Source organism: Fundulus heteroclitus, chromosome 21 (assembly GCF_011125445.2).
Source record: "Fundulus heteroclitus isolate FHET01 chromosome 21, MU-UCD_Fhet_4.1, whole genome shotgun sequence".
Taxonomy (NCBI): domain Eukaryota; kingdom Metazoa; phylum Chordata; class Actinopteri; order Cyprinodontiformes; family Fundulidae; genus Fundulus; species Fundulus heteroclitus.
In genome coordinates this window covers 20,893,541-20,909,938 of record NC_046381.1, presented here as the reverse complement: position 1 = coordinate 20,909,938, position 16,398 = coordinate 20,893,541, and the positions used below count along the sequence as shown (strand labels likewise).

At 41.6% G+C, this 16,398-nt stretch overlaps 1 protein-coding gene across 4 annotated transcripts in view; it reads left to right on the top strand.

Annotated features, from left to right (window-relative positions):
* ctnnd2a (catenin (cadherin-associated protein), delta 2a) overlaps positions 1-16,398 on the top strand; it is a 210,485-nt gene that overhangs the window by 171,981 nt on the left and 22,106 nt on the right. For all 4 annotated transcript variants that reach the window (XM_036124884.1, XM_036124881.1, XM_036124883.1 and 1 more), the window contains one exon: positions 14,738-14,978. In XM_036124884.1, the coding sequence (XP_035980777.1) occupies positions 14,738-14,978 (241 nt within the window). The remainder of the gene's footprint in view (positions 1-14,737; positions 14,979-16,398) is intronic.

Genomic DNA, 16,398 nt, shown 5'->3' with positions numbered 1-16,398 from the left:
TTCTTGCAACATCTCAGCTGATAAAGGTGAAAAACAAAAAAGAAGCCGAGACCCAGCTGTCAGAAAAAGCTCCACCTTCCAAGGTTTCGTCAATGCTTTGGCTTGGATTTTTGAATAGCATTTTTTTTTTCTTCTTCTTCACATTTCGCCTCTCCTGTTTAACGCCGATGAGCGGAGATTTCACAGATTCGTTTGTATTTGTCAGATCAAAGTTGCACCTAATTGCAATACAACCCAGCATGACAAATCTCACCTCATTCTGACAAAAAAAACATGAACCCAACGATTTCTTTTTTTTTTTCTTCTTCTTCTTCCTGAAACTGCTGCAAGAGTGTGTCATACGGCGTTAGTGCCGGCGAGTTTGGCATCATCACCGTCGGGGAATGGTAGTCTGCATGAGAGCTCATCAGGGGTAGAGGAGGATCATCTTTCACACACTACAACCTTTGTGTCAAATCCTGTGGAAAAGCTCTCTGTGATTGGATAGCAGGGAGACAAGCAGGAGGAAAAGAGCAAGAAGTGGCACAAGACTAGAGAGGGATGAAAGGGAAGAAGTAGAGTGAGGCCAAGTCAGCCTAAGAACATCGAGCGACAGAATAGGAAAGAGATGAGAGAGCAGTGACGGCTAAGACTTAACTGCATATGTATGCTTACACTGAAAATCCCTCTGTAATGTGATTTTGTGCTACACCAATGTCTCTGCGACTCATTCTTTTCATCTCTTAGTGTTTTAGGCTCTTTCCTGATTTTACCTCCTTTATGGTTTTGATTTGCACATTGTAGTCTATGGCCGTGTGGCAGTAAATGCGTTCCATTCACTGCTGTACTGTCTGTCAGGGCGATTCTTACCGTTTAACATAAAAATGGTAATTTGACACACATGGATTTGGAACAGCCCATGAATGCCAGAAAATGATTTTTTTAAGAGAGATAGAGCTTCCGTTTACACAGAATCAATGGGCGTTGCTCTACTTATATCGTGCCGTAAATCCCTTCTTGAAGGCTGAGGTCATCGGATCAGAACCTTCTCATGGTCCCTCACACCCGTTTTAAGACTAGAGGAGATCGCTCCTTCCAGGCTGGTGCGCCAAGGCTCTGGAACGATCTGCCCCTCTCGCTACGGTCTTGTTCTGTGGATGCGTTTAAGAGCAATTGTAAAACATATCTTTTTCACAAAGCTTTTGAACAACTCCAGTGTGCCGGCTGTTCTTCTGTGACTATTATATTTAACTCTACCTCTGTAGTGATGGTTTTAGTGATGTTTTGTTGTTTTACCTTATTGTCTAATTATACACTTTGGTAAAGCACTTTGTGACCATCAATGTCTGTGAAAGGTGCTATATAAATAAATTTTTACTTACTTACTTACCTACCTACTTACTTACTTTTTACTTACTTACCTAATTACTTACTTACCTACCTACTTACTTACTTACTGACCTACTTACATACTTACTTATTTACTTACCTACTTACTTACCTACCTACTTACTTACATACTTACCTACTTACATACTTGCTTGCTTACTTACTTGCCTACTTACTTATTTACTTAGTTACCTACTTATTTACTGACTTACCTACTTACTTGCGTGCTTGCTTACTTACTGTAGTGAATATGCTCCCAAACCCAAACCGCAATATACTAGAAATTATAAAACTGAAAAACACAGACTTTGTGTTCATTTAGGGGGCTGAATAGGTTAAAGGGACATGTTTATTCGATCAGCACAATTCTTCTCTTTGAAATTGACAGAAATGCTTTAAAGTGGCCCAACCAGGGTTCTGACTTGAATCCAAAAGACAATCCGTCTAGGCGGCTCCGGATTAGGGTAATTGCAAGTAGGACTTCCAAACTCTATGGCTTGGAGCTCATCACAAAAGGTGAATTTTCATATTTCTTTTTTTTTATTGGGCTCATTAATGTTTTATGTTATGTTCTGAGCTGTGGAAACTTAGACAACTAAAAACAACGTAGTGCCCGGTGAACTAATTGCGCTGCAGAATGTGCGCTTGGAGACAGTGGGAAGACTCGGTTTGTCATTTCTCTGCCACACAGAAAGTGCAGCAAGTTTGTTTTTCTGCATCAGACTCTTCCGCTGGAACCACCCATGTCTTTAGTCTCAAGAAGCTGTGCAGTCCATTATGAGATATGTAGCATGATTGGCACGAGCACCTGAAAATCTACTGGCGGGCTGTTAATAAAGGTATATTAAATTATCTCGGGGGGGATTTGGCCACATCTTGTATATTGACCTTGGATATGATTTCTCCTGTGATGATACAGTGCAAACCACTGTAACTGTTGTGATATACAAAAATGTCTTTGTCTTTTTTTAACAATCAGAGCTGCAGAAACTATGTATTCTCTATCACCACAGCAGTATTTTTGTTCAGTATATACCAATGGCAAAGGATTGGTTGGATGCATCATTGGGTGGGCTGTTATAATTCACATGCTAGGCCACTCAAACACTGCAAACAAAGTGACACGGCACGGGAAAAGCAGGAACAAGTCGGCAGAGCACAGACGGAGAAAAGAGAGAAAAACCTTCCATTTCAGAGAAATTAGTGATTTTCCTTTTTAATGCAAAACATGCTTGTTGAAGTTACGAACAAAACCGCTCAATGCTTTAATTGACCGTTCCGGAGGTTTTAAAATGGTAAACTTTGTGTGTGAACTCGGCCTGTTTTCATCTTAAAATCTAGCCGACCAGGATCTGCACCTTGGGGAGGGGAAACCTGAAGCTCATTTGTCTACTGCCTTTGTGCGGCTCCACGCGGGCTTTTGTTATGCATGTCGACTAATAAGCAGCATACTTGAAGAAATAACATAGCTACTTGTCGTGTGTTTTGAAAAAGAAACTGTGACTTTCTGTTGCTGGTGAAGATGGACTGAGCTGAACGGGTCGCCCAACAACTAAACGGCAGTGGTTACATCACTCCGCTGTGGGCTCACACTGAATACGGTGCAGGTACGGTGCAGGCGCAACAAAGGAACCCAAATCTTTAAAATCAGCTCAAGGCACATCACATCAGCCCACCTGCGGTGGCTGATGTGATGCTAGTGTAAACAACACAGCAGCACAGAAAGACGAGGAAACAGAGGTGCATTTTGAAGTTGAAAAAGCACACGGAAAACAAGTTTTTCCCTAGAAAATGAAAACCAAAGGTGTTTTTTTTATCATTTATGAGGGACTGCAGCACAAAGGACCATGTGACCTTCTATTGTCGTGATCATCCTTTCTGCAACCGGAGCCGCAGCTGGCGACTGTTTCCCTAGGAGCAGTGTGAGTGGGGGGCACTGGATCAGGAACATTACCCGCACCATAGTCAGTGTGAGCCCAGTCCACCAGGATGCCGACAACGGACTCGCGTCAGAATCTGATTCAGAAGGAGATCAAGTGAAAGAACTAGCGTCTACAGACTTTAGAGAGCACTTCGTAGCTTCAAGCTGATGTTACCAGAAGATGAGGAAGACGAAGGAAGCTTGGGACTTGCTGCAGAGGAGCAAGAACGTAAGATATCAGAAGCTGTCGCCAGCACATTTGCAGAGGAACAAAACAGCAAAATGGAGCCCTAACGTTGACTGTACATGCTGCGGGAGAAGAAAGGAGAATTGTGCACTTGGGACACAGTCCTGTTGCTGCAAACTTTCTCCAGAGATGAAGCGGAAGGAATAGCTAGCTTCAAGCTGACGTTAACTGAAGATGAGGAAGACAAAGGAAGCTTTGGACTCGCAGCAGAGGAGCAAGACCGTATGACATGTGAAAAAAGGTAAAGACAGCGAAATGTAAAAGAGCCATAATAACTGTGTGACAAAAACCAAAAACCTTTTCCTGAGATCATATAAAACAGAGACAGGACGTAATCATCGGAAACGGCATGAGTTTGAGAACTATTTCTAAAAACGATTGTGAAGCATCATATTGAACTTAGAGCCGTGTATCATTCTATCTTTCCATTTTAAATGTCCAAACTTGATAAAATTGACAGATTATTTTGTTGTGTATTTTAATCTAACACAAAACAGAAAACAAGATATATTTCCCCTGTTTCAGCCCGTATGCTTAGCTTGATAGGACGAAACTGTAGTGTATACAAAGGTGAGAACACCTCTATTCATACCTGCACTCTGGGCAAACACACACAATGATGACCAACCCCCAAACTGCTGTCTTTGAGCGAGAAATGCATAATCCCTCTTATTCACTGACACGGATTATGCAAATACCCATACAACATTTTTTATATATATATATATATATATATATATATATATATATATATATATATATATATATATATATAAAGAGTAATCAAAGAGAGACTATAGCTGAAAGATGAGTTTTTTTTGTTCAATGCACAGATGTAACACAAATATTGTAATGCAGTGCACTAAATTATCTTTATATAGAAAAAATAGTGCTGTGAGTTGATCTGGACCTTCTATTGACAGTCAGGGCTGGGTGGGAGGCATTACAGCAAGCTATGCAATATGATTCAAATTAACAGCTTTTGTTAATGCCCAGCTTGCTTCCCCGGTGATTCTAAAGAATCGTTCGGGCCTGTTTTCCCGCTAATCTTCTTTGCAGAGTGCCAATATTCAAATAGTCATATCTTCTTAAAATCTTCTTTTGATTTCCACAAGTTTGACACAGTTGGAAAGCTTTGATTCCACTCTTTCAGGATCTGCAAATAACACAAAACGACACCGGGGAGACTCGTTCCTGGTTTCCCTGTGGCCTGCCATGCAGTGGTCAAATGTAATATTTGACTACTCGGAGGGATTTTCAGTCTTTAATGCCCACACTTGATCTAGGTCTTAGTAGCCCCCATGCAAGAGCTCAGGGAAAGTGGTGGCACAGCCATAACCATAGAAAAGAGAGAGGTTTGTCCAATAATTGTGAGTTAATCACAACAGTTATCACATTGTAATCGTGAACAATAATATTGTAATGTAATATTTTCCTATTATCGTGTCGCTCCATTAACAACCATACTCATAAAGATCATGTTTGCACCTAAAGTACTGAGCCTTGAAATTATTTCTGTGGAAAAAAAATCTTGCCAATCAATACCAGTTTGTATAGGACTCCTCAGACAAGAGAACATAAAAGGTCTAATTTAATTAGCAAATCTGTTTTGAACCGGTGGGACTCGTCGGATGGTGCCACCAGTATTTTTCTGAACATGTTTCCTTTAGTGTTTGAACTTGGCTTGTCTTGCTAATAGCATTTAGCATCACAACAATCAGCAAATCACGCTGGACTTCAAGTTGTAAAGAGAACTTTTACGTCGTTCTGAGATCTGAGCTCCAGCTACTGGGGCTAATCAAACACGGGCATTGGTGTTCAACAGACAGGAGTTAGGTGAAGCCTGGATATTTTGCCGTGAAAAAAAACGAGGATTTCCTTTGTTCCCATTTTGAGCTTTTGGACGTGTATTTTTTCTCCTCATTTTACACCTCTCCTTGGTTTAGACCCTTTTATGCCCCACCCCACCAATCTTCTCCTTGCACTTTATGACAGTTTTCCTGTCTTCTGCTTCTTTACCTCATCTCCTTCCCCCCACAAGCCCCTATCTGTCTCCATCCCAGACATGAGCTCATAACGCCTCAGTCTCTCGTTCTTTGTGCGTCGCGTTGATGACATCAGTCCCAAGGAGTGTTACTGTGGAAACCAAAGAAGTGCAGCACAGGGGTGTCACTAATTGTACGGCTAAATGTGTGCATGTCACAGTGCGCTTGATGGATGTCATGTATTACAAATCATTTGAAAAAGGTTTTAAAAAAAGTATCTTTTTAGTAGTGTATTTGCTAACGCAGTCTTATGAAATTTGGCAAAAATCTGTTTAATGAGCAACTAAATTGCCAGTCAAGTCAACGTTTTTTTTTTTCTGTCTTCGCACATGCTAGATTCTACATATTTTGTCCTGTGTGCTGTCAACAGACTGCACAGTCCTAGACATAAACAGCTTCTGTAAGGCGAGGGAGCTGAAAGACGGCGTGGCCGGCTCCATTGACTCACACAGTGTTGACACACACTTCTCCGTCTCTTCTGCAGCACTACTTTATGAAATTTCTCTGTCGCCTGTGGGATGAATATCTCGTGTGTGTGTGTGTGTGTGTGTGCGAGGGGTCTGGCGAGTCTTTTATCAGCATACTTTGTTCTCCCTGGCATTCCTCGTTCTGTGCGCTTCTGAGCCCAACAGGGAGCACGACAGCGCGAGAAAAATAGGGAACAATAAAGGGAGACAGAGATAGGGACAGCAAGCGCCGTCGTGTGATTATGAGCTTTTTTTTTGGGGGGGGGTCCAGAGCTTTTTGTTTCATCAGTCTGACTCAGTTGAGGTTTCTTATGAGGGGCACAAAAAAGTCGGGCTAAATGTATTTAAATAAAGTAATCATTGTCAAAGGGAGGGCTGATTGATTGTCACTCTGAAACTTTGATTCACCAAAGCATTTTGGATCCATCTTTAAACGGGAAGTATTTGATCTACGTCTGTGTCACGGTAAAAAAAAAAAAAAAAAAAAATGTATTTGTATATCCATATTTATGAAGCGACAGGTTTCACACTTTTGGAAATCGTCCATGCCTCTCTACCCCCTGCTCCCTCTCTTCTCCGGCAGTTCATGCTGTAAACCCATCATCTACACACATCAGAGGCAGGCATAGAGTGTGGGGTGTAGCTGCTGTGAAAAGCACCAAACACAGGAAGGCAGAATATTTTCTAACTGGGGAAAGAAATCCTCCTCAATTTCAAACACACACACACACACACACACACACAAAAAGTCACTGCATTTCAGAGGGATGATTCTTTCTTTAACTCGTCCGTAGTTGTAAAGGTGAAGGAATAGACCTCGTTTTACCACCAGGATGAGGATGAATATTGACTCAATGATGCTCTACTGTGTGTGTCTCTGTTTGTGGTAAATGTGTGCATTAAATAAAGCACATTTGAATGCTCTATTGGAAATATTTTAAGAGGAAATGATTTTCTTTGGCTCCCCTTTCCTTCCTCGTTGCCGTCTGATTGTTTTCAGGGTTTATGTGTTAATACAACTTGAAGTAGTCTAGTGTATATGAATATTCCTCCTCAGAATGACTGACTTCAAAAGAAGCCACTCAAATTCCCTGTCATGTGTCCAATAAAGGAGCAGCATCCTGTTGCTTTGAATATGGCGCCACCTGTCAGGACTATGATGTATTGCAGCTGAGGTCACATGGAGAAAATGATTCCCACCATACAGATGTACTGAAAGGTTTATTCCAGGCAACAGATGACAGAAACATGTCTGGGGTTGCTGTGCAACCAAATAAACAGTTGACAACATAAGCAAGTCGATACCTGTATTACTTATTTTTAATCAACCTAAATAAAACAAAACATCCTCTCCAAGCGTTCAGGTGGATCTGTATCTGGTCAAAACGCTCCGCTGCGAGGTGTTAAGGTTTGTCTGTTATTTAGGTGTTTAACTTTCACCGTTAGTCTTAGGAGCTTTAATTGAACCCAGAAAGCGCTTAAAGCAACCCTGAGCGCTAAAAGCTTCTGATGCCATTAAGCATATAGGCAATCAGACACCACAAACAATCAAGCTGTTTCATCTTTCCCCATATCTCCCTGAGACAATTACCTCCAATTTTACTTCAATAACATTCTCTCTCCCCCACCCCTTCCCCACCCCCTCGCCGTCAGTAAACAATCAAATCGCTCCATTGTTGAGGGTAATTGGATCCTTTTAAATCAAATCAGCTGTTATGGTCATGAAGAAGCATGGCCTGCGCTGCAGTGGTTGGGGTGACACATGAGGGAACGTAGCGCAGGAATACATTACTGTCTCTGCCCCTCAGGTAAAGATGGCTATATTGGAAGAGCTGTGTAATACAGGTTTATTAGGCCTGTGCAGTGATCAGCACAAGGCTTGTTGCCGTCCTTGAGGACGTGTTCCACTTGTAGCGCACATTCCAGTAACAAAGACGGCGGATGTGAGAGGAGAGGGTTTAGACTTTGTGTGAATGCAGCTTTAAACCCCACTAGTTCGTCAAATGATATTTTATAAAAGCATTAATCTTCCATTGCTTTCCGGCGACATTGTTTTCTCTCACAGTGTGTAACTACCTGCACAAATTACAATACAAGGGCTTTGTTTTGTTCATTTACAAACAGGTGATCTGTCCGTAACAGCCACAAGCCCTCTGAGTCAATAACTTTGCTACCAGTGCAGTTGCTTTGGGAAATGTCGCTTTTTTTACATGTAGACACTAAGATGTTTGCCCATTATTTCTTTGCCGATGAGCAGAGAGCCTGTCTGAAAGTTAGTCTTTCAGGTCTTGCTACAGATTCTCAATTGAATTTGGGTCTTTAACATAAATATATGGTTTGAGCTAAACTGTTACATCGCAGCTCTGAATGCATGTTTAGGGTAGCTGTCCTACGGGAAAGTGAGCGGCTGCCCCGGTCTCGAGTGTTTTGCAGGTTTTCCTCCTAGAGACTTTTCAGCAGCGTTAGTGCTTCACCGCTTAAACTAATTATGTTGTAGGCCAAAAATGTACATTTTGGTGTCATCTGACCAGAGCATCTTTTTTCACATGGGTGGTGTGACTTGGTATGGCTTTCTTTTAATGATGGCCTCTCTTCAAAAGGGAGACAGGACTGAACAGTGCCCTGTGAGATTTTCAAAGCTTCATATGTTGTTTCCTCACCAAGTCCTGCTCTAAATTTCTTCACAACTGTATCCATGACCTGTCTAGTGTCTTCCTTTGCTTTGATCGTGGTATTTGTACGCAAATGTTCTCTAGCCTATGGTTTTTTCAGCTCCGGTGCTCAGCACCCACTGGCCTGGATGCTTGAGGCGTTTGCCTTCTGCCACATAAATGAACGGGCGAATCAACAAGCTTATGAAGCACTCGATGGCACACTGAGGAGGCAATGCGGTCGTTTAGATCAGGCATGCTGGGGCAGAGATATGTTTAAAGCCTGAAGGACTGTAGGCCGTGAGGACCAAGGTTAAGATAGCAAACGTCTTACGCCTTCACAAACCAGCTGTATTTATGCTGAGTATGAACAACCCACCGGTTTTTGATTACTGGGAGATCTCTGAAGGCAGATTGTTGGACCTGGTTTTATTAGAGTAAAGGGACCAGGACCAGAACTGGTAAATGGACTGGATGTATACAGCACTTTTCTGGTCATACTCAAAGCACTTTACACTGGAGCCACATTCAGCCAATCGCACTCACTGAAGTGCATATATTTCTTCACCGATACGCAGATTAGTTAGATGCATTGTTCAGGGGCACATTGCCATGTGGCAGGGGCAAGCTGGAATCACACCCACAACCTTCCTATGCCTACTCCACCCACTTAGCCACAGTTACATCCCATAGTTTTAAGATTTTTATTAGCGATTTGTTTAAAAAAAAATGCAAATCCTTTTCCTTCCACTTTACAACCTCGTGCCACTTTGTGTCACTCTGTGAGGCAAACGTTTAGGAGTTGCAATATGGCAAAAAAGGGAAAAAGTTGAAGGGGTGTGAATCCGTTTTGCAAAGCACTGTATATCGTGTTTAACTGTAGCAGACTGTGATGGGAGCACCAAAAGTTTGAGCTTGAAGTTTGTTGAATGCTGCATTCATTTAGGAAATTGCAGCAATTCCTTCTCGATTAGATTAATCTATAATTCATCAATAAGCCTATTACTGTCGCTGAAATGATACTGTCCCCATGTCAGGAAGAGTCAAGATTTTATTTAGATTTCTGCTTTGCCTTACTTTTGGCTTTTATGGTTATTTAAATACTCTAATTTTAGATTTCTTCTGGGTTAATTGCCATCTTAGAAAAATGTAGATAATCCCAACAAACCATACTGAAGAACTTGCGAAAAACAAATATTGTGTCATAAATAGGACAGACACCTTGGGCCTGATGTCAAAGTTTGACACTTGTGTTGTTTTTTTTTCTAACATTTCTGGACATTTGGATGTGTAATATAGATAAGTAAAATACTGAATATTTCAAGGGATATAAATAAGCGATAAAAATTAAATAAAATATCTTTGAAATGTTCTGGAAAATGTTATGAAAAAATGTGATCTCTGCTGAGGAATAAATTAGGACACCCAGTCATTTATTCTCTGTTTAAACCTCTTACGCTTAGTTCAACGTCCTCCTGGATGTTGACATGAGGGGGAACACCGTGGTAAGATCAAAAGAGCTGTCTCATGCCTTCACCAAAAGGATTTTAGCAGTTTGAGTCTGGTAAGAAATTTAAAGCAGTCTCAAAAATGTGGTTATTCTGCCGATTCGCTATAAATAATATAGTGTACAACCACAGGATAAAACAAATGCCAGCATGCTCAGGTTTGGCTGTCCAACCAAGTTCCCCCTGAAAGCAGGCAGCAGAATGCTAAAAGAAGTCTCCAAAAAACCCAAAATGTCCACGGACTGTTGATATGGGAGTAAATGCCTCTATAAACCCAAGGAGACTGTGCAAGTTTGCCAGAGAGGAAGTACACAAAGAGCAGGACTTCTGGACAAATAGTAGAGGCACACCTTCCCCAGACTGATGCCAGACACTGGTAAATCTCTACAAGGAGCTTTTCACAGAAATTATTTCAGCTAAAGGTGGTAACGCTAGCTATTGAGGGCCAGGGTGTCCTATTTTTTTTTTTTCCTCAATGAGCAAACACATTTGATCTGTTGCTGATTAAGCAAACAAGGTTGCATTGTCCTGTTGAAGTGCAATTAAAGCCTTTCCTATACATTGGGTGGTGCTAATTATTTCACGACTGTAGGAATGTAAACATAAGAAGAATTGAAAGCCGAGGTAAACAAACTCGAAGGCGGATTAATGAGCTGTGTTTCACCCTTTACGGTGACATACAGTCAGGAGTGCTGTGTGTATGTGAAGCTGTCTGTTTGTGGAGCGTTCAAGTGACACGTGCTTGGGAATCGCACTTCCGATAACGGCGTTATTTTTTTTTTTCACTAAAAGCCTTCGGGTATGTTCAGGGTCTTTCCATCTGATTCTGCTGCTATTAAGCCATTTCATCTTCCGTTCGTCTGAGCTTATGCTAATATCAGCACTGGTCAAATCCTTCCCTTCATTCCAGAGCTTTCCATTCAAATCCTGTCCTCTCTCATGGGTGACCAGCGCTCTGCTGAATCCTCCTTCCTAACCCCTTCCTCATTATGCACTCCTTTCTAAACTTGGGGCCCCACGGAAAAAGGAATGTGATGACGGTCTGACGACTGAGAGACATCTGCGCGGGCATGGCTGTGTACTCACACACACTTTGGCGAGCATATTCTTTGAAAATGCTGGCGGCAACTTATCAGCACGTTGCGTTGATAAACAGAACATATTTATGGCTCTAATAATTTCCCAAGCACCCTCTGTATATCAGGTATTTGCTGTTATTACCTGCAGACAGTGAGTTCATAAATTAGTCACTCGATCAGTTAGTCAGACATCCTTAGAGGAAATGATCTGTCAGTCTGTCAGTAAATTAGCGAGTCAGTAAATCATCCCCACCCTTAATCAGTAAATAATTTAGTCCTTCACTCAGAAATTTGTCAGATCTTTAAATAAGTTAAATAAATTACCAAGTCTTCAGTTCGTAAATCAGCCAGGAAATTATTCACTTGACTCCAGTCAGTCACATAATGAGTCATCCTCCAAGGATTCAGCTTAACTTTGTATTCAAAGCCAAAAGACAATGGCTGCTTAACCTCTGCCGAGCCTGCCAACCTCAGATAACATTCGGCCAATTAACGCACAACTTTATCCTTACAGATGGACTTTTTTGAGAGCGCGTACGTGAGTGTGCATTTGATTGCCGCGTATTAATGCAGGTGCATGTAGGCTTCTGTGTGCTCTACAACGTGTGGCAAAACTACTAAGGGAAACATGAAGGGATGCCTTCAAATCCCAATGATGTAGCATTCTGTGTTTTTTCATGTGGAGACAGAACTGATGTTTTAGACATCCCATATAAAGAAACGTGGGAAGTTGTGGGGGAAAAAAAGAGAGAGAAAAAAAATTGTTTCTCGTTTCAAAGAACAAATGCTGTCAGGATATTTTATCCCTGCTTTTACTCGCTGGGAGAGTTAATGAACTAAAAGCGGCACCAGAAGACTGGTCACTGGATGCAGGGTGGCTGTTAAAAAGGCAATTGGTACTTTTGTTCTGAGCTGTGAAAAGGAAGTTGCTTAAAAGGCGCTATTTTACGACCAGTGAAAGAAACACTCAGTGAAATCCAAAAGCCGTTCATTATAAATGGAATATTTCTTTTGGCTTCAGTGTTCTCTGTTTCCAAAAAGGGTGTAAATGTCCGTTTGATATAAGAGAACAATTGAAGACTTACTTTTTTAACTCTAATTTGTTTTTTTTATTATTTTATTTAGAGAAAGACCTGCTTTTTGTTTGTTTTCTAAATGGGTTTTCTAAATGCCGTATCCTTTAGAACACATTTCACAAAAAGGCTGATTTGTTCTTGCTGTGAACCTCAACTAGATAGTTTACCTCTTGCTACTATAGGAGCAAAAAGTAAACGTTCCTAGAACATCCAACAGCGTTTTTCAGACTTAGATGTTGCTTCAATAAAAAAATAAGGCAGTGTATGGCTAGGATTCGTGTTTTGGGTTTTATTTCAGCCCCAGAATTAAACCGTTGTCAGTTTGAAGACGCAAATGCCACAAAGAGGGCACAGGACAGAGACGCCCTTCTCATAACAGATAAATCTCATAAGAAAAGTTTTGACTTGGAGCAAAGCCGCAACACAGATAACAAGGGGATACTCACGCCTCAGCGAGACCATGGGCTCTGGGATCTTTCTGCCCTGAGGTTGGAAGTAAACGTTTTAGCAGCCACCAGTTTCACTTCATGTTGAGATTTAAAGTACATTTTTGAGAATATTAACATAGATTGAGATTGCTGACTTTTGTCAGTCCAATCAAAAAAATTTACTTAGATTACGCTTTAACCTGACACAAGCCAGACGCATGTCACTCCGCCTAGCTCCACTCACATACATCTGGGACACCGCCATAGGAATTGCCTTTATTGAAGGCTGGGGCTTATCAAAAATCCTTGCATATGATTGGATAAGCCACTTGTCTGTCATCTTTATCGACGTGCTATTTCAACCACTCACACCGGAGCTAACCCGTGACGCTGATGATAGCGACGCAGGAAAAAAATGTGTTTGCGGCTCTAGTGGCACGCGTTTTATTGACAGTGAGCTGACAGGAAGAGGGGGGAAGAAAGCCGGCAAAGCGCCGCGGGTCGGAGTCAATCCTGGACCGACCACGTTGAGGACTAAAGGCCTCCTAATATAGTTTGCGCTAACCGCTCCGCTGCGGGTGCGCACCAGAAAACAAAACTTGCCAAATCTGGTCGGGAGAAGGGCGAAAACATGGTTTCCACCAACAAAAGCCTTCAGAGGCGTTCTCTGATGTTCTTTTAATAAAACAATATTAGGTAGAAATAGCAGCATCAATGTTAATGTTTGCTTCCTCGACGAGCTGCCATTGCTATCAAAACAGTCTCACGTCACGGTCGCTTCTCCACTACGTCACATCTATGAAATCCCAGCCCTGCGTCCTGATTGGCCAGACCATAAAATTGGTTGGAGAAATCACTTTCTATGGGCGATGTCCCAGATGTATGTGAGTGGAGCTAGGCGGAGCGACATGCGTCTGGCTTGTGTCAGGTTAAATACGCTTAGCATCACCAGATAAAAGTATATATGTGTTTAACACAACTGGATATTTGGAATTATACTTGATTATTGAGCTTTTCTACAGACAATAATGAGTTATAATAGAAGTGCATTCAAATGTTACTGACCTGGCATAAAGTGAGGGAAGTGCGTCCTCTGACTCAGTTCTCATATCTCTCTGTTTCAGCAGCCAATATCACTTATTTGGATTTTCAAAATGATGACGTATTACATTTACAGCACGAGATAAATACAAGTCGAAAACAGATTTGTATTATTATATTTGTTTTATTTATTTATGTATTTCAAGACCACAGCGCTCAGCTGGCCCCCTGCACGGCGTCTGTTTGAAAGACTGCTTCAGTTGCAACTATATTTCAGCCTTGGCTCATTATTCAACGTTCACCAGCGAGTCAAAAACCCTTGTTCTTCACCTGAAACTTGACCTGCGGGTTTGACTCCACAAACCACAAGACGATTCAAGTGTAATTGACGGGTTTTTGTGATGGTTGAGACGTTTCTTTGCCCCGGGCTACCGTTCATGTTTGATTCATTTCTACATGGCTCCTTCCTTAGTCAGCACAATCGCACATTTCATCTGTTCGGTCTCCCCGCTGTCTTCTGTCCTCACCACCTACTCGCTCTGATGTCTGCGGCCCCTCGCCTCGGTCACCTTTGCCTCTTGGACTCAAGGGAAACCCCCTCAGCATATTTTATAGCGCATGACTCAGACACCTTAGGAAATCAGTCACTTGTCTTACTGCAAATGAACCATTGTAGCTTCACCGCGACAGGGGCTGTTTTTTTTTTTTGTTTTTTTTTTTTGCGCATGCTCATTTAATCTAACTAAATACTGGTGTGTGCCAAAATAAATATGCGCCTAGTAATGTATTCATTTGTAAGCTCGGTTGATCTGTGTTTTTTACGGATGATGATAGTGGCTTGATGGTAATTATAACCCTTGCTCTTCCCCCTTTTTTTTTTTTTTTTTTTGTCTTCCCAAAAATTAGGAAAGTATGCCATGAGAGATTTGATCCATCGGTTACCAGGCAGCAGTAGCAGCAGCAACAATAACGCCACCAGCATCGGGACTTCAGGCACTGCCAGCAAGGCCATGTCAGACGATACAGTTACTGCCATATGCTGCGCACTACATGAAGTGATAACCAAGAACATGGAGAATGCAAAAGCTCTACGTGACGCCGGTGGCATTGAAAAACTCATCGGCATCGCTCGCAGCAAAGGAGACAAGTGAGTAGACCGTGGCTAAGAATTGTGGGGGGGTTTTGTCGGCAACTGTGGCAAAAAAAACAAAAAAGACAAAAAAAATAATAAAAGTTTCAAAAGGAATGCTTAAAATGCCCACAGACTGACGTGCATTTTCATTTAAAATCAGAAAAGTCTACATTTTTACTGCAACCTCTCCACTGTATTTCTTCAAAGAAAAAAAAAAAAGATCAACCTTCTCTTGCGCTGCAAAAATTATTAACGGCTAAATAAATTATGAGATGTTTGATTGAACTCGTGCAGCTCAGAAAGTCTGTATCATTTGGTTAAATCCTGATGTGAAGTAATATATACTCGCAAGTTGAGTTCGGAGGACCCAAATGCAGGAGACAAAATAAAAAAAATAAAAAACAGATACTTACTAAACTAAACCCAATGACCAAAATCCGCGATACAGTCAGAGACCAGAGACATGAGGGAATGACAAGAGAACGAGCCAGCAGTGACTGAAAGAACCAAAGGGCAATATATAGGGAAGAGAGGTGATCAATGGAACCAGAGATGAGTGGAGGCTGATTACCCAGAGTGAGAAACCCAGAGAACAGAGGCAGAGGGCATCATGTGTGGATATGACAGAACAGAACAGAAACAACCAAACAAAAAACACAGGCCAGAACACAACTCATTACATAGAAATTGCCGAGGCCATGGGTGATGCCCTTAAGGTCAGAGCTCTCCTGGGTTGTTGCTCAAATGTGGAACTCTGGCAACTTTGGCTTCTTCCCTGACTGGCATTTGGCTTTTTTTTATGCCCAGATTTATTCAGCACAACTCGCAGCACCATTTAAGCTGGTGTTGGGTTGTAAAGTGTTGGGTTGTAAAATGCTAAAGGAAACCCTGCAGCTTGCAATCTGGGCTGCACAGTGTTGTGAAGCTTATTTTAAAAGAGTTCTGAGGTGAACCTTTCTCTCTTTTTTACGCAACATATTTGAAGTAAGCTTAGTTAAAAAGCGCGGCCAATTCTGTGGTAAAATAAAGTTTTACACTGTTGTTTTTTTTTTCCAGTTGGAAACGTTGGATCTCCCATGCAGAAAAGAGACATTTCTACATTTTCCCTCGAGGCTTGCTTGATGGCTTTTCTGTGCTACGCTGGCAGCAAGAAACACAGCTCAGCTGAAAAAGAGGCAGCTTTTGTTTTCTTGAGGGGGAACCCAGTGTTGATAATATTAGCCTCTCTTCTTGCTTTAAATTTATCCACAATGCTTTGTTTTAAACTTAAGGCTTAAGTTTAAGGCAAAGCATTAAGTTAACTTAAGGCTCTAGCCATCCAAAATAATAGATCAAATTGAATTTTTCCACCCGGGTTTTGTGGTTGAGCAAGAGATATAGCAGAGACAAGCCGAGGAAGCTGCAGCTTGCGTTCTGTTACACTTGTATTTCCTTT